At 36.3% G+C, this 18,782-nt stretch overlaps 4 protein-coding genes across 4 annotated transcripts in view; 3 read left to right on the top strand and 1 right to left on the bottom strand.

Moving 5' to 3' along the window:
- Positions 1-421: 421 nt before the first annotated feature.
- On the bottom strand, positions 422-1,436 carry LOC116322795 (interferon a3-like). The gene is made up of 5 exons (XM_031742970.2): positions 1,305-1,436; positions 1,118-1,201; positions 822-971; positions 624-719; positions 422-540 (listed from the first exon to the last, which is right to left on the bottom strand). Exons 1-5 carry the CDS (start codon positions 1,434-1,436, stop codon positions 442-444), a joined length of 561 nt encoding a protein of 186 aa, XP_031598830.1. The 3' UTR covers positions 422-441.
- Positions 1,437-4,974: 3,538 nt separating this feature from the next.
- On the top strand, positions 4,975-5,925 carry LOC116322724 (interferon a3-like). The gene is made up of 5 exons (XM_031742875.2): positions 4,975-5,106; positions 5,225-5,308; positions 5,403-5,552; positions 5,655-5,750; positions 5,833-5,925. Exons 1-5 carry the CDS (start codon positions 4,975-4,977, stop codon positions 5,923-5,925), a joined length of 555 nt encoding a protein of 184 aa, XP_031598735.2.
- Positions 5,926-10,181: 4,256 nt separating this feature from the next.
- Positions 10,182-18,782, top strand: part of LOC120441527 (interferon a3-like) — a 36,262-nt gene continuing 27,661 nt past the window's right edge. Inside the window, exon 1 of the mRNA XM_039616837.1 lies at positions 10,182-10,239. The gene's annotated coding sequence lies outside the window, so the exon portion shown is untranslated. The remainder of the gene's footprint in view (positions 10,240-18,782) is intronic.
- LOC120441530 (interferon a3-like) lies at positions 14,188-15,229 on the top strand. Its single transcript, XM_039616841.1, has 5 exons — positions 14,188-14,319; positions 14,420-14,503; positions 14,647-14,796; positions 14,895-14,978; positions 15,089-15,229. Exons 1-5 carry the CDS (start codon positions 14,188-14,190, stop codon positions 15,185-15,187), a joined length of 549 nt encoding a protein of 182 aa, XP_039472775.1. The 3' UTR covers positions 15,188-15,229.

Genomic DNA, 18,782 nt, shown 5'->3' with positions numbered 1-18,782 from the left:
ATGTTGTGATATCTTATGAAATCAATTTTATGATAAAGTGAGAGAAAAAAAATAGACTAATCTGTTTTTGTAGTTTCTATGTGATACGTGCAGATCTGTCTTTGTGAACGATCAAAGAGATTTTTCTTTGGCTCAGCAGGTTTCTGATATTTGATTCTACCTATTAAAAGGGAATGCAACATCTGTTTACTTCATTTTGCAGGAATAAAAATATGTCCACTTTGTTTTTTAAATGGGAAATATTTATTGATTTCAACATATAAAATGATACAGAAAATGTTCTGTTTAGTTTAAAGTAAATTCACAAATAAATAAAGATTTGCTGTTTAATACTTAGAAATATTCACTTATACAAGCAACTTAAAAATCAGTAAATAAATTAGTAGATAAATAAGTTAAAAAATAAATAAATTAACATATCCTTCCTGTAACAGACAGATTTTAGTTGACAGTGTGCAGAGATGAAGCCAGCGGTTCTGCTATCATGAGATGGGCTTTGGTTTCCTTCCTGATCACCTCCCAGGCTTCAGCACTGTGACCCTACAGACACAACAATATTATCATTAGTAAAATATGCCAGAGGTGTTTAAATAAAGAATTGATCAAAAATAATAAAGACCTACCTTCTTCTTTAGGACATCATCTGAAAGCCTTTTGAAATACATTTCTGTCTTGAAATACAGCTGTGAATTCTTCTTCTTGTGACTGTGGCTCCCAATCTAAATCAGGAAAAATAGTCATTTAAATATATGTTTTAGCGCCATTAGCAATATAATTTATTTCAGTTATCTCAATCGTGGTGTTACTGAAAGTGAACTTACACAGGAGTGAAGCTCTTCAGCCTGTTTGTTGACAATATTGAGAAAGTTCCTCACTGTGCTGTCCTCCCATGATGCAGAGCTGTGATCCTCCTCAAACAGGGCAGCCACCTCCTCCAGAACCTGAACTGTGAAAGCCAGTTTATCCTCAGCCTGGAAGAAGAGCAATCACAGATTATTTACTCACATGGCTGTCTCTGTAAAGAAAACTGAGTTTCTAAGTTAAGCAGTCTAAGTTCTAAGTTTTAAGTAGTCTGGGATATTATGGGATAAAATCAGAAAAACCGAGATTTACTTACTGATGCTTTGGACACCTGGCGGTACAAGTGATTAGGGAAGGGCACGGTGTCCTCCACTTCAGTGATGTTAGTGGAATTATTAGCCTGCATCACACACAGAAGCACATCGAGTGTTTCAGTAAACAGGCACTACATTTAAGCACATTTAAATTTTTTTTAGCGTAAATATTAAAAGATGTGCACTCACCATGGTATCAAGTAGTTTCAGAGTTTCTTCGTTGTGCTGTTTGAATTTATCATCCATCCATTTGCAGCTCAACGAGGAGCCTGCAGTGACCAGACCGAGAAACAGGCAAGCAAAGAAAACCCTGTTGATCATTTTCCAAAAGGTATTAACTGCTCTTGTATGAAGCAAACTCAAATGTCTCCTGGTGTTCTGATGGAGTAGACCTGCAACGCCGGATTTATAGGAGAAAAAACGGAAAACGGAAAACACCTGTGGCTTTCATTACATCATGCAGGTAAGTGACACATTTCAGAATTTTTATTTATATTGTAATTTATACATTTTAAACATCCTAAACTATTAATAATGATTAATTTACATAATCATAACGCCTACGGTTAAGAAATGCATTTTATTTATAATCACTGAAATGCTTTACCTTCTCTTTGTTTATATCGAGACCCAACATCTAAAAAATCAAAATTTTAAACGTATTGTTCGATACTTGACTTAAATATCTTTAACCCAAAATATATTAGGCATTTAGGCTCATTTATATTTTATTCTATTTATTTAATAATAAATTATTTCATTGACTTTTATGTCATGAATTTTTTTTTTCCAAGGAATTCTTTCCATACAGACACGACGTTTTCGGTAGTAATGAGGATTTTTTTTTTTTTTTTTTCCATTTTCGATTTATATAATTAACTACCTAAACACGTAAAACTGTTAATTACGCAGTACGTGAAGCTGCAGATCTAATTGCACCGTATCCACAGTGCCACAAAGTTCCTGTATAAAGAAACTGAAAGTGATTTCGTGACCCAGCGCCTGCGCTATGTCGCGCATTCTGAGTAATATTTAACCTTCTGGGAATTTAGAGTGAGAAGCAGGTAACCTGGAGAAGGGGATTCACCCTTACATTTTAATATGGCAATCTGAGCAGATTTTAATCCTGAATCATTATTATTATTTTTTAATCACTGTTTAAACTATGAAGGAATGCGACTTTGTTTAGATTTTTAGTCTTCCTCTGCCAAGCCAAAACCATATACGTCATCACTGCTTGGTGTTGTAATTAATTGTATCTAATTTTCCAGAAATAATCTTCTTAGCTTTGTATTGGCAGCTAATTTCCCAGTAATACATATAAGAGTTTAAACCATTCAAATTATGCCATCAGTCGTGAGTTGTGTTTGTTGTCATTCTTTTTTAAGGTATTTGGTTACCTGTGTTCCTGCTTGAAGCCATTATAATGATGTAAATTAATCTTTATCTATGGTGATATTTTAGCAAATTCTAAATATTTAGTTTTCCCTAAATGTGGGATAGTTTCTTTAATTACAATACAAATTTAAATCTAAAAATGTACTGATAATTAACATTACAAAAGACAGATTAAAAGAATGAGGTTATAGCCCATCTGAATATTGAGATGAAAGTGTGAAAATGAAAAGTGTGCTCTGCTATAAATTAAATGCTGCAAGTATGCTTCATTAGATCACTAGGAGACGTTCGAGTTTGCTTATATAAAGGCAGTTTATACCTTTTTGAAAAATCATAAACAGGATTTTCTTTGCTTGTCTGTTTCTCAGTCTCTTTACTGGGGCCTGTATGAGCTCTCATAGGGCCACAGACGGGATATAGGTAGCAAATCTACCACAAGGCAGACAATCATTAACACACGCATTCACAGCTATAGCCAATAATTGGCAGTCAGCCTAAAGAATGCATTTCTTTGTGGAAGGAAACCTCAAGCGTTGGAAGAACAGAAAAACCCAACACAGAAAGCCCCCAGCCTTTTTGCTGTGACACAGTAACATTAACCACAACACCACCACGCTGCCCTTTTTAATTTGATTCTTTCTTTTTCATATTTACGTGCAAATTGCTGTCAGACAAAATCAGTTGTCGTTTTCAATACACCTGGATACAGAATGGTAGGTGTGTGGCAAGAAAAGCCCCCTGCTGCAGAGGGCTGCAAGTTTAAAGACTTCCATTTTGGAGCTTTTATAAACAGGTGCACACTTAAGTGCATCAAATTCTGAGTCCAAAAACAAGGCACTGAAGAGTCTTGTATCGCCTCGCAAACTTGCAAATGCCTTGCCAGTTTATCCTCAGCCTGGAAGAAGAAGAAGAGATTACCATAATTCCCTCCTCTATTAGAGAGACATTCAGTAGCAAAGGTGCCAGTTTATCCTCAGCCTGGAACTAGCAGAAGATGATCAATCTCAGATTTCCTCTAAAGGAAAAATTACATTTATAAGTAAATGCTGAGATTGACTTACTGAGGCTTTGGACGCCTGGCGGTACAGTTGATTGTCGTACGTTTGCTTTGAAATAATATTTACACAAAAGAATAGACAACAAATGATAAAGGTTAATTAGCCTCCTTATGATGGCTTCTAACAAGAAACACATATAACTGAAGCAGGTGCACGTCCAGAATTTCTTTTTTAGGGATGGCCATATGGGGGCCAGGAAAAATACATGAGTGGCACACCAAAAACAGAACAGTGTAGGGGCACAGCAGAGGGGAGGGGGTGACGACAGGAAATTGTGAGAGACATACAAAGTGACACAATATGATTGACAAAAAATGCTTATCCAAGAATAAACAAGTTAATGTTTCTACTTATTGTCGAGTGTCGTTCTCTGTCTTGTGCTCAAGTTTATTAAAATTATTACCTACATAGGACAGTCTTTCCAAGGGGGCCAGCCATGGAATTTTTTGAATTTTTGGCTACTTGATTTAATTTTATGTAACGCAGAATATATGTGCTATTGCCCATTTATATATTTACCTACTTTCTTTCATACTAATTTATTTCTGTGATTTTCAGTAATGGTCTTGTTTTCCCAGGAGTTCTCTCCGTACAGGCACAACGTTTTCGATCTGCACACTGACCAACGTGGTATTTTTCTACTGCCCAAATGAGCGATTTAATTACTTAAACGGAAAATCACGCAATACGTAAATCTACAGGTCTAATTGCACAGTAGGTATCCGTAGTGCCAGAAATGGGAAGTTCCTGTATAAAGAAACTGAAAGTTAGTGAATGTGCGCCTGCGCTGTGACGATCGTTCTTAAGAATCGACCTTTGATATTTCGCCTTCTGAGGATTTAGCGTGATGAGTAGGTAATCTAGTAGGGAGTTCACCTTTACATTTTAATGGGAAGATCTGAGCAGATTTTAACCCTGAAATGGAATTAAAACTCGTGTTTGTAATTTAGCACTCATTTAAAGTATCTAATTTTCCTGAAATTATCTTCTGAGCTTTGTGCTGGAGACTAAGCCCAGTAATACACGTTTTCCATATCAAACATCAAATAACTCGAATTACACCATCAGTCGTGAGTTGTGATTGTGATTTTTTTTTTTTTTTTTTTTTTTTTTGGTATTCAGTTACACATGTTTATTTCCTGTAACCGTTATAATGATGGCAATTAATCCTCAGTGTTTAAATTTTTGTTTGTCTTAACATTTGGGATATTTTATTTCCTTATGATACAAATTAAAATCCGAAATGTTCTCTGCATAGTGAAAGCCGTCCTTCACCTTCGGGATTCCCACAGGTGGTTAGAAAATGGAAAGCTATAAATGCGGCACTTCAGGTCTGCTCCATCAGAACAAGAGGAGGCATCTGAGTTTGCTTCATACAAGAGCAATTAATACCTTTTGAAAAAATGATGATGAGGATTTTCTTTGCTTGCCTGTTTCTCGGTCTGTTCACTGCAGGCTCCTCGTTGAGCTGCAGATGGATGGATCATAAATTCAGACAGCACAACGAAGAGACTCTGAATCTACTTGATACCATGGTGAGTGCACATCTTTGAATATTCAGTCTAAATATTTAAAAGTGTACTGACTGTAATTTAGTTATTTAAACTTAGTGCCTGTTAACTCAAACATGATATGTCTCTGTGTGTGATGCAGGCTAATAACTCCACTAACATCACTGAAGTGGAGGTCACTGTGGTCTTCCCTAATCACCTGTACCGCCAGGTGTCCAAAGCATCAGTAAGTCAACATCAGCTTTGACTTAATTAATCAACTTATTTATTTTCAGAGACAGTCATATGAGTAAATAATCTGTAATTGCTCCTCTGTCCAGGATGAGGATAAACTTGCTTTCACAGTTCAGGTTCTGGAGGAGGTGGCTGCCCTGTTTGAGGAGGATCACAGCTCTGCATCATGGGAGGACAGCACAGTGAGGAACCTTCTCAATATTGTCAACAAACAGGCTGAAGAGCTTCACTCCTGTGTAAGTTCACTTTCAGTAACACCACTACTGAGATAACTGAGATAAATTATAGTGCTAACGTGGCTAAAACATATATTTAAATGACTATTTTTCCTGATTTAGATTGGGAGCCACAGTCACAAGAAGAAGAACTCACAACTGTATTTCAAGACAAAAATGTATTTCAAAAGGCTTTCAGATGATGTCCTAAAGAAAAAGGTAGGTCTTTAAAGTTTTGACCAATTCTTTAATTAAACACCTCTGGCATGTTTTAATAATGATAATATTGTTGTGTCTGTAGGGTCACAGTGCTGAAGCCTGGGAGGTGATCAGGAAGGAAACCAAAGCCCATCTAATGAGAGCAGAACCGCTGGCTTCATACACTGCCAACTAAAGTGTCATGTCACATAAAGAATGTATTAATTTATTGCCTTTATTTATTTATTTATCCATTGATTTTATGTATTAGTTGACTGGATTTGTATTTATTTTCAATGATGAGCAACGGAAATGAATTTTTTTTTTTATAAATGTTTTGTCTGGAATTCAATAAAAAAATAACACTTATTTCCAATTAAATGTTTTCATTATTTGAAAACAAATAATAATAATAATATCCTGGAAAACAAAATACAGGGAGTGCAGAATTATTAGGCAAGTTGTATTTTTGAGGAATAATTTTATTATTGAACAACAACCATGTTCTCAATGAACCCAAAAAACTCATTAATATCAAAGCTGAATGTTTTTGGAAGTAGTTTTTGTTTTTAGTTTGAGCTATTTTAGGGGGATATCTGTGTGTGCAGGTGACTATTACTGTGCATAATTATTAGGCAACTTAACAAAAAACAAATATATACCCATTTCAATTATTTATTTTTACCAGTGAAACCAATATAACATCTCCACATTCACGAATATACATTTCTGACATTCAAAAACAAAACAAAAACAAATCAGCGACCAATATAGCCACCTTTCTTTGCAAGGACACTCAAAAGCCTGCCATCCATGGATTCTGTCAGTGTTTTGATCTGTTCACCATCAACATTGCGTGCAGCAGCAACCACAGCCTCCCAGACACTGTTCAGAGAGGTGTACTGTTTTCCTCCTTGTAAATCTCACATTTGATGATGGACCACAGGTTCTCAATGGGGTTCAGATCAGGTGAACAAGGAGGCCATGTCATTAGTTTTTCTTCTTTTATACCCTTTCTTGCCAGCCACGCTGTGGAGTACTTGGACGCGTGTGATGGAGCATTGTCCTGCATGAAAATCATGTTTTCTTGAAGGATGCAGACTTCTTCCTGTACCACTGCTTGAAGAAGGTGTCTTCCAGAAACTGGCAGTAGGACTGGGAGTTGAGTTTGACTCCATCCTCAACCCGAAAAGGCCCCACAAGCTCATCTTTGATGATACCAGCCCAAACCAGTACTCCACCTCCACCTTGCTGGCGTCTGAGTCGGACTGGAGCTCTCTGCCCTTTACCAATCCAGCCACGGGCCCATCCATCTGGCCCATCAAGACTCACTCTCATTTCATCAGTCCATAAAACCTTAGAAAAATCAGTCTTGAGATATTTCTTGGCGCAGTCTTGACGTTTCAGCTTGTGTGTCTTGGTGGTCGTCTTTCAGCCTTTCTTACCTTGGCCATATCTCTGAGTATTGCACACCTTGTGCTTTTGGGCACTCCAGTGATGTTGCAGCTCTGAAATATGGCCAAACTGGTGGCAAGTGGCATCTTGGCAGCTGCACGCTTGACTTTTCTCAGTTCATGGGCAGTTATTTTGCGCCTTGGTTTTTCCACACGCTTCTTGCGACCCTGTTGACTATTTTGAATGAAACGCTTGAGTGTTCGATGATCACGCTTCAGAAGCTTTGCAATTTTAAGACTGCTGCATCCCTCTGCAAGATATCTCACTATTTTTGACTTTTCTGAGCCTGTCAAGTCCTTCTTTTGACCCATTTTGCCAAAGGAAAGGACGTTGCCTAATAATTATGCACACCTGATATAGGGTGTTGATGTCATTAGACCACACCTCTTCTCATTACAGAGATGCACATCACCTAATATGCTTAATTGGTAGTAGGCTTGGAGTAAGACAACATGCATGAAGAGGATGATGTGGACAAAATACTCATTTGCCTAATAATTCTGCACTCCCTGTAAGACAAAAGAATTTAATACGTGTTTTTAATTTATATAAGTAAGTGTCCTTTGTAAAGAAGAGAGGAACCTGAAAGTCTTACTTCCAGTCTGGAGCAGTTTGTTTGTAGCTTCACACTGGTTTCAGTCTTCTCTGACTGACTGATCCTTTTCTATTGGCACTGATGGTTATTTTGCTTTGTTAGCCCCTCACACCTGTTGTGTACCTCAATTTCAAGAGGTTCACTATATACTCTACCTGTTGGGTATATTTTTAATTAATTTTATGGTGATGATGATGATAATATAATGAAACCTAACCCGTGCATTCCTTTACACTGTGGGATGAAATCACAAGCACAGGAAGCACATCAAAACTTTACTCAGAAGGACCACAGCTGGCCAGTGGATTCAAATTGGCCATCATTGTTGTGAGTCAACACATCTGCTTTGGATTTTATTGGTCCAGTCAATAGACATTATGAATAACTACAGAACCATGCTGCCCTGTTTTATTTAATTTTTCCTTTAAATGAGAATTTTCAAATCAAATCTGTTTGCAGTTCTTCTTATTGTTTTCAAAAGTTATCTTTTTTTGTTTTGTTTTATGGAATTATTGCTATTGGTTGCTGGAAAACAAGTGTAAAAAAAAAAGCCTTGAACTACTTGCAATATCAGAAAATGTGGTTCAATCATTTAAAATTCAGAATTCACAGGTTGCTAATGACCTTTCCAAAAACATCTTGGAATGAGGTTCTCCAGTTAAACAGACAATATTCAGAGCCATGTCTTTAGCATAAAGGCGTTTCTGAAGGCCCAAGTGTACTGTTGCTGCTGTCCTTGCAAACATCACAGAAGGAAGTCATGAAAGACTCATTATTCCGCGTTTCTATTAAGAAGCTACAGCAAATGTCTGATGGAGTTGCTACTACTAAAGGTGATTCTTGGAGTTATTTCATTCAATTATTCACTTTTTCAATCCCATTTGTCACTGAATTATTAGATTTTCAACCAGACATAATTCAATATAAGGTTACACAATATATCTCAGAAAAACAACAACATAAAAACTTACTTTTTTCATGTAAATAAGTCAAAGTTATGGTTAACATTTAATAAGCCTTCAATTTATGAAAGCGATGACAAACAGCTTGAAATATCTAAACTATTACATTTCAACAGCTTGTCTTATTACATGAGTGCAGAGGATCTTCAAAGGCACTAAACCTTTAACATCAATACCATTTTATTGGTTAAATGTTGCACAGCATTCATAAAATCTGTGATAAAGTAAGTGTGGCGGGGAGGCTGACACACATTGGAGCTCCATCAGCTCATCACGCCTCCCTCATATAAAACGTGCCGGGACCTGAGATTGTTGTTGTGTGTGTGGGGTTATAGCTGAAAAGTTGCAACCGAGTGTCGTAATAACCAGCAACCAAACAAAACTGTTAAAAGAGCAAACTATGTGGTCGGGTCCAGGTCCAACTATTTTTGTAGTTTCTGTATTAAAAGAGCAGATCTGTCTTTGTGAATGATCAAATAGGTATTTCTACACTAAACACTCACCATGTTTTAGACATTTTCGTCTGCTCATTATAAATAAAGGCAACACCTTTTTGCTTCATTTTGCAGCAATCTTCCCAAATCTTCCCATTAAAATGTGAAGGAGAATTCCCTTCTTCGGGTTACCTACTTCTAAAACTAAATCCTAGAGAGGCAAAATATCACTGATCGATTCCTATGAATGATCGTCACAGTGCAGTTGCTCAGTCACTAACTCACTTTCAGTTTCTTCATAAAGAAACTTCCTGTTTATGGCTCTACAGATACTATGCTTTTAGACCTCCAGGTTTTTGTATTACATAGTTCTCTATTTTATGTGCCTAGATAATTACGTTGGTAATTCAAACAATAGGAAAATACCACATTGCTCAGTGTACATATCAAATCATCTGTACCCCCATAGAGTATGGAAAGAATTCCTATAAAAATAAAGCCATGACAAAAAAATACTGAAATAAAAGAAATATAAAAATAAATACATAAATGTGCAATACTACAAATGTTCTGTAATATTAAATCAAGCAGTCAATAATCACACTAAAATGTTTATTTGTTTGATGTAAAGTCAGCATATAAAAACCATATAAACACTTTATTTCTTTTATCAAGCTAACACATGTACAGGCTATGATAAACAAAATAGTCAGTTAGGACTTGTGTTTTTTTGTCATGCTTTTTTTTTTTGGTCTTTTTTAGATCTTCACGTACATGTGTTTCTTTTTTTTATCATTCTGATAATTTAGCATGTTCTCCATTCTTTTGTGTAATTATAGATTTAAAGCCAACATTTAACAATCTGCTATATCAGAACACCAGGACATCTGAGAGATTACTTCATACAAAAGCAGTTTATACCTTCTGAAAAAGCGATCAACAGGATTCTCTTTGCTTGCCTGTTTCTTGCTCTGTTCACTGCAGGCTCCTCGCTAAGCTGCAGACGGATGGATCATAAATTCAGATGGAACAATGAAGAAACTCTAATTCTACTTGATACCATGGTGAGTGTTTTACCATTGTTGTGTTTTATGTTTCCGTTTTGCTAAAGACTTTTTCAAAAGCCTCTTGGAGTGAGGTTTTACATGTTGTCAGAACAGACTTGTGTGAACCATGCTTTGATCACGTCCTTTACTGCTCTATGGAAAAACACAAAGCTCGAAATGGCCACAAAGTCGTTGAAACATCACAGTGAGAAATCATGAAAAATGTAAAAAGCAACCAAAGGGCAAACAGAAAGAAACAGTTCTATTGATTAAAAGGTCAAAACAGGTCAAAATTTCCCCATTATTGTGCAGCTTTGATAAGAGCCTACAGCAAATGTGTGATGGCGTTTACTGGTTCTTGAAGTCAGTTGGTTCTCAAGTTTTTTTTCATGTTTAACAGCCTGTTTGTTGTTGGATTATTACAGTCTCAACCAGACATAACTCAATGAATAGTTATAATAAATAAAAAATAACACACAACACACTTTAGAAACAAAAACACAAAGTAGAAGCAAAGTTTAATATTTAATAACCCTTCAGAAAGCTTAAATATTAAGTATTAAATAATTATATCAAATGTTAATTTTAATGCATTTTTATAAATATGTATATTTGTTAGCCCGCACAGAGGAAAAAGAATCACTCATCCAAGCAGCTTGTAAATGAAAAAAAAAAGAATATATGACAAAATTATAAGCTAAATTAAAAAAAAATTCTTCTTGTAAGAATCTGAATAATGTAGACTTTTTTTCTTTAGATCATCATCTGTGAGTTTCTTGAAACACAGCTGTGTTATTATTCTCTGGCTCTCTTCCTCACCATGCCTTTTATCTTTTATCCTGCCTTCCTTTTCTCACTCCAACCGGTCTCACTCTAAATTGGTAAAAAAAAAATAGAGTTCCTAGGCTCACTTAAAATGCATCGTTGTCTCAAGGTAGGCAAAAATCAATCATCCATTTTACACAAACTCGGATGTCTCCTGGTGTTCTGACGGAGCAAATTTCATTTTCTAACTACCCCTGGAAAACACCTGTGATTTTTACTGCAGCATACAGGTGTAATGAAGCATTTTAGTTTTAATTTGAGAGTAAAAGAATCTTATTGGCAAATAAAAAGCTAAAATATGGTTCAGTGAATTGTATAATTAACCTCTCAGAAATTTTGGCTTTTGTTCACAATGACACTCTGCTTGATAAAGTATCTTATATTTTTATTGTGTTGTGCTATTCAAGAACAACCTTATTTTCAAAGATGATGCTCATTTTTGTATTAAGATTAATAATCTTATGGAATATTTAAAAATGCATCGCAACTAGATCTTAGGTATCATGAGGCTCAACAGGTCTCCCGGTAATACAACAGAAACAGCGCTACATATTATACAGGTATATCTAAAGGTATGTTGTTTATATTTATTTGCATTGTTTACTCTTAGAAGTTGGAGATTAAAGTCTCAAGGGATGTTAAATTTGTAACTTTAATTTCCTCAGTCTTTCCATGTTGCCAGAAGTTTCGCATATTCTCGGTAAAACAAGTTGAAATATCACTGGCCGGTTCCTTTGAATGAATGCTGAATGGTAACAGTTGCAGAACCACAAAGCCACTTTTTATCGCTTCCTTTTTATGTCTCATGTGGATACTGCGCAGTTTCATTTATTTATGAAGTATTACTTTTCCACACAAACAACTGAGTAATCAGAAAAAAAATCACATAGGTCAGCGTACAGTAAAAGGTTGTGCCTGAGTGGAAAAGTACCCAGCAATAAGAAAACAATTAACCAAATCAAACCATTAACAATCTGTGGACATAATTCATGTGTAAATGCACAATACCCAAATTCAGCAGCTAACAAATCATTTTAATTGTATAACAGTCTAGATGTAATAAAGTTGGAATGATATTTTGTAACACAGTATTTTTTTTTATACCAAAACATAAGCTATTCCAGTGATAAAGTCAGAAACTTTGAATTTACAATAAAAAGTTACTAAAACTACTCAATGCCATCTAATAAGTTTGATTTTTATTTAGTTTAAATATTTCAATATTGTGTTTGATGCTTTAAACACCTGATGTGTTTACTGCAGGATAACCGAACCAACACCACTGAAGTGGAGGAAAATATACCCTTCCCCAATCATTTGTACCGTCAGGCGTCCCCAGTTTTTACTTCTAAACCTCCTTCTCTTCTTCTTCTTCTTCTTCTTCTTCTTCTTCTTCTTCTTCTTCTTCTTCTTCTTTTAACAAAATCACTGGATATAATAATACATTGACCTTTCCTTTTAAAAATTTCCTGAGCAATGGTGTAAAAGTATCTGTTAGGTAGTCTGTGATTGTTCTTCCAGGCTGCAGGATTAACTGGATTTCGAATGCAATTCTCGAACTCACAAACTAATTTCTCATCATTGCCTAGCGCACAAACTGACACACGTTAACGTAACCACACCAGTGGAAGTTTAGATCGAATTTATTTTAAATCAGTATATAATAAAAGGAATAAAAATGTAATGTAGGATCATAATGTAGTGGAAAAGGTAAACTGACCTAACCTGAAAATTCGAGATCTGCTCCAGTGATCTAAACGAGTGTGATCTGGCATATTGGTGCAATAAGATAAAGAAGGGTTACTCTTCTTAAGGGTTACTTACGTATTTAAAAATGAGCTACAAAACTCACAAATGCTAATATTTTATTAATTGTTAATATATGTACCAGTGAATATATGCTCGCATTTGCATGGCATCAGAACCACTTGCACTGGGGTATTAGTGTTGTTCATTCCAATATACAGTGAATTGCTTAATTAAATCTACAGGCGATAAATTACTCAGCGTCTTCAAAATGAGAGTTTTTATGCTTTTTATAGTGGTCACAATTCAAGATAGTCCGTATTTGTCCTGTACCGGTCCAGAAAATTTTGAAAATTGAAATTGTGGGTTTCAGTCAGGGTTACTGATCTCATGTCTGCCTATACAATAGTAGTGTCTTTATTCATTATTTCTCAATTGAGATGAAAACATGCGCTAATCTTCCGATTAACATGTGAAGCAGAGTCTAGTTTTCCGTAGGTTACCTGGTTCACACAGGGAAGCGACAGGTTCAAGATAAAACAAGGCGAAATGTCACTCATTGGTTCGCGTTATGGCACATTCTGCACAGTCATCAAGCCACTTTCAGTTTCTGAAAGTAGGAACTTCCCTTTTATAGCACATATGGACACTGTGCAATAGACCTGGAGCTTTAGGTAAAAAGGATTATCATTTACAAAGAAGCAACTGAGTAATTCCAACTACGAAAAAAATACATTGTTCGTTGTTCAAACCGAAAACGCTGTGTGCTGTGTGAAAAAAGATGCCGAAAAAAGGAAAAAAAAACCCACAAACAATCAATGCAAAGAGATGAAATGTGCAATACCATAATTTATTACAAATTACACAGATTTAAGTAAGGTGACCGTTAAAGAAATGTCATTGTATTTAATTATCTTTATTTTCTGGATGTAAATTGGCGCTAAAATCAGGATAAATATTCAAGGAACACGTTATGTTTTTCATATCACAACTTAACTATTTCAGAAACATATAGAGGCTATGAAAAAAGAAAAAAGAATCAGCCGTGAGATGTGTTTCTTGTTTTGTGTTAAGTTCATGTATATATGATTGGCAGGTAACTCGTACTGACGTAAATTACTAAATTAACGAAGGTGATGCCTTAGCTTGTTTAAAAATGCTGCCTATCCTCCAGTGTGGAATATTTTCTTTGATTTGGATGCAAATTCTAATCTGAGATTTCCGACATTACAGTCTGTTGTACGCGGCCTCAACCCGCTCACCTGCGGGTTTCCCAGGTATGGAAAATGAAATATTTTCGCTCTGCTATAAATGCGGCGCTGCAGGTCTGCTCCATCAGAACACCGAGAGACATCCGAGTTTGCTTCAAACAAAGGAAGTTTATACCTTTTAAAAATGCTGAACAGGATTCTCTTTGCTTGCCTGTTTCTCGCTCTGTCCACTGAAGGCTCCTCGCTAAGCTGCAGATGGATGGATCATAAATTCAGACAGCACAACGAAGAAACTCTGAATCTACTTGATACCATGGTGAGTGTTTTAATGTTTAAATATTAGTTAATTTGTTATTTTTCGTGACAGAATTATTTCACTTTAGCATCTGATGACTAAAACACTCAATGTGTTTCAGGCTAAAAACTCCACTAACACCACTGAAGAGGAGGTCACCGTGGCCTTCCCTAATCACCTGTACCGCCAGGTGTCCAAATCATCAGTAAGTGAACCTCAGCTTTCACTTACTGAAAGAAAACCCCATAATTTTCGTTTAGGGTAGATTCATTTTGTCTTTTAAACCCACTCTTACTATTATTAAAGCATTTCTAAAGTGGTCTGTGTTTGATCTTCTTCTTCTTCCAGGCTGAGGATAAACTGGTTTTCACAGTTCAGGTTCTGGAGGAGGTGGCTGCCCTGTTTGAGGAGGATCACAGCTCTGCATCATGGGAGCACAGCACAGTGAGGAACTTTCTCAATATTGTCAACAAACAGGCTGAAGAGCTTCACTCCTGTGTAAGTTCACTTTCAGTTAAGTTTTTATTACATTTGAATATGATACTTTACATGACATGACATATTCTTAATTGTCGTTTTGCTTGTAATTAAATTAGATTGGGAGCCACGGTCACAAGAAAAAAACCACAAAGCTGCACATGTACTTTAAGAGACTCTCACATCATATCCTAAAGGAAATGGTAAGATCACATCATTCTCATTAATTTGTGGTTTAGATAATCCTTAAGATAAATAGATATAATAACTTGTTTCAATAACAATAATAATACTAATATTGGTATTTCTGTAGGGTCACAGTGCTGAAGCCTGGGAGGTGATCAGGAAGGAAACCAAAGCCCATCTAATGAGAGCAGAACAGCTGGCTTCATCTCTGCACACTGCCCACTAAAACCTGTCTGTTGTCATGTCTGTGATGACGGCTGTGTTCATTTAACTGCTTGTCTATTTATTTAATTTATTTAATGTCTTTAATTTATGTACTTGGTTGTTTGTATATTTATTTTTGTGTTGATTGTTTTTCTATGCTGTTCAAGATTTTGGAATATTTTTATCTTTATACTGAGGAAAATGAACATTTTTAAAAATATATTTTTACTAAATAAAAGAGTTTATCTTCTTACAAACAAAGTGAATTTATTGATGATATTACTTTTTTATTATCCAAATGGTGAACTTGTGAGTTCCTTTAACCAGATTTTGATTGCAATTAAACTCAAAAATAATGTCTGAAAAAACAAAAACAAAAACAAAAAAACCCCCAAAACCCCAAAACCAAAACTCCACAGTGCTTGGAAGTTCACAAAAGAGAAATTAAAGTGTTCTTTAATGGGTTAAAAAGAAAACCCATAATATAAGATGTAACTGTTCTGTCAATCAATCAATACATTGACACAGTTATTATTATATTATAATAATAATGGATTGCATTCATATAGCACTTTTCGAGACCCTCAAAGCACTTTACAATTCCACTATTCATTAACTCTCACATTCTCACACTGGTGGAGGCAAGCCACAGTTGTAGCCACAGCTGCCCTGGGGTAGACTGACAGAAGCGAGGCTGCCATATCGCGCCATCGTCCCATCTGGTCAACACAAGTAGGCGGTAGGTGAACTGTCTTGCCCAAGGACACAACGACCAAGACAGACAGAGCTGGGGATCAAACCAGCAACCTTCCAGTTACAAGATGAGCTTCCCAACCCCCTAATATATGGTCGCCCCATATATTATATTATATCATATTATATTATATTATATTATATTATATTATATTATATTATATTATATTATATTATATTATATTATATTACATTCATGGATGTATTTATTTATTTTATTTTTAATGTCCTAATATAGAATTGAAGAAGTATGTAACATTTTTCAGTTCTTTTACACATGACTGTGTATTTGTGTAGGCACCGTGCTCATGTACTGCATCAGTCTAACTTTTACGTTGTGTTCATTGCACCATGCATTATTCTTCATGTTTACTGAGACAGAGGGCGTTTTAAACACAATCTCAAATACGTCTAAACTGGAGGAGTAATTGTATCATTTAAGTCACTTTTTCATAAAGCACAGTTTGTAAATTAAAAAAAAAAGTTTAACAATGTGTCTGTTTTTTATGATCAACTTTATCTGTTATTTCCTTTGTAATTCAGCATAAGCGGTTATTGACTTTTAACTCCTTTCGCCATTTCTCATTGGTTGTACTGTATTTTTTATGTTTCTTATTGTTTGCTTGGTTTTTGTTTAGTAGTTTGTTTTTTGATGATGATAGCTCATTGGAAATCATCTTGTTGATGGAAAAATACTGTTATCATTGACATGTTTTGTAGATATGACAAAAGAACCTGCAAACAAATAATTTCTTCTTTCTTTCTTTGTTGTGACAGGTGCTAGTAATAAAGTGCCAAAATATACAATTTAAAAGGGGTTCTTTGAATCTTGTGTTTAGACACAACCCTGGTTCACTCCTTGAGTTATTTATTTTTTAATGCTGAATGTCTTAAAGGTCAGAGTTAAGTGGCTTAAGAAACAAAACAAAACATCTTTTTTTCAAGAACTGGAATAAAAAAGCACACAGTGTACAATGGGACAGACCTGGCACACCTAAATGTATAGTGAGGGTGTGCTGGGAATGCCTAGGAGAGGCCCCGGTCCGCAAGATCTTCAACTCACACCTCCGGCAGAGTTTACAACCCAGTGGAAGGAGTTCGGGCAGGCCACGGAAAAAGCCTTTGGGACTACCTTGAAGAGATTCTGCCAAACCGTCCGGTAACTCAGGTGAGAAAAGCGATGCTCTACCTGCACTGTGAATAGTGCAGGTGGAGCACTGCTGACTTCAACTGACAGCATTTTGGGGAAGTGGGCGGAATACTTTGAGGACCTACTTAATCCCACTGGCAGAGTCGGGGGATGAAGGGAGCCACTTGTCTATCTCTGGGGGTGAGGTCACTGAGCTAGTTAAACAACTCCTTGGTGGCAGAGCCTCGGGGGTGGATGAGGTTCGCCCTGAGCTCCTGAAGGCTCTGGATGCTGTAGGCCTGTTTTGGTTGACACACCTCTACAATGTTGTGTGGAGATCAGGCGCGGTACCTCTGGATTGTCAGACAGGGGTGGTGGTTCCCATTTTTAAGAAGGGGGACCAAAGGATGTGTTCCACCTATAGGGAATCACATTCCTCAGCCTCCTTGGAAAAGTCTATGCCAGAGTGCTGGAAAGGAGAGTCCGTCCATTAGTCGAACTTTGGATACAAGAGGAACAATGCAGTTTTCGTCCTGGTCGTGGAACCCTGGACCAGCTTTTTATCCTCTCGACTTGAGCGTGCAAGGGAGTTTGCCCAACCAGTCTACATGTGCCTTGTGGACTTGGAGAAGGCATTCGACCTTGTCCCTCAGAGTGTCCGGTGGAATGTGCTCTGGGAGTTGGGGGTTTCTGGCCAATTGCTACGGGCCATTCAACCTTATACAACCACTGCAGGAGCTTTGTCTGCATGAAGCACCAGGGCAGATCCATCATGCGCTGGAGGGATTATATATCTAGGCTGACCTGGGAATGCCTTGGTGTTCGGGGAGAGGTGGCCGGGTTTCTTCCTTTTAAAAGGGAGTTTTTCCTTCCCACTGTCGCCAAAGTGCTTGCTCATAGGGGGTCATAGGATTGTTGGGTTTTTCTCTGTATCTATTATTGTAGGATCTACTGTACAATATAAAGTGCCTTGAGGCGACTGTTGTTGTGATTTGGTGCTATGTAAATAAAACTGAATTGAATTGAATTGAATTGAATTGAATTGAATTGAATTGAATTGAACTGAATTGAATCGAATTGAATTGAATTGAATGAGGCACCAGGGCAGATCTAAAACACACTGGAAGGATTTAGCTCTCAGCTGACCTGGCAATGCCTTGATGTTCAGGGAGAGTTGGCCAAGGAGACGAAGGTCTGGCCTTCTCTGCTTACAGTGCTGCCAAGCGACTCGGCCCTGGATAAGCGGAAGAGCATGGATGTATAGAGTGTGGAGAAAGAAAAAAAAAAAGTAAGATATATTCAAGAAACTTACTCACCACTTTAAAAACCCAAAAAAGTTTTTAAAGTGGTTTTGGTGCTCATACTCACTCCACATGAGGTATCAGAGCTTTTGTGAAGAATCAAACCAGTCTTTCTATATAATTCTGGACAATGTTTCTAATGTTTGACTGTACTCATTAAAAATAAGTGCATAACAATTATTCTGGATATTTCAGGAATAGAAAAGTCAACATATTTCAATTTGTGAGGTAAGAAAATATTTATTGACTTTAACATATAAAATAATATAAAATATGTCTAGTTTACTGTATGGAAATTTTTCAGAAATCAATAAATAAATAAATATACACAAATATTAAAAATAAATAATAGTGTAAATATTATGAATAGAGTAAATAAATTAAACCAATTAAAAAACTACAAATACACTTTAAAAAAAATATCCGACAGGTCT

The sequence above is a fragment of the Oreochromis aureus genome, linkage group 8 (assembly GCF_013358895.1).
Source record: "Oreochromis aureus strain Israel breed Guangdong linkage group 8, ZZ_aureus, whole genome shotgun sequence".
Classification (NCBI taxonomy): Eukaryota; Metazoa; Chordata; class Actinopteri; order Cichliformes; family Cichlidae; genus Oreochromis; species Oreochromis aureus.
Note: the sequence above shows the minus strand (reverse complement) of the source record. Positions and strands in the feature narration are given on the sequence as shown.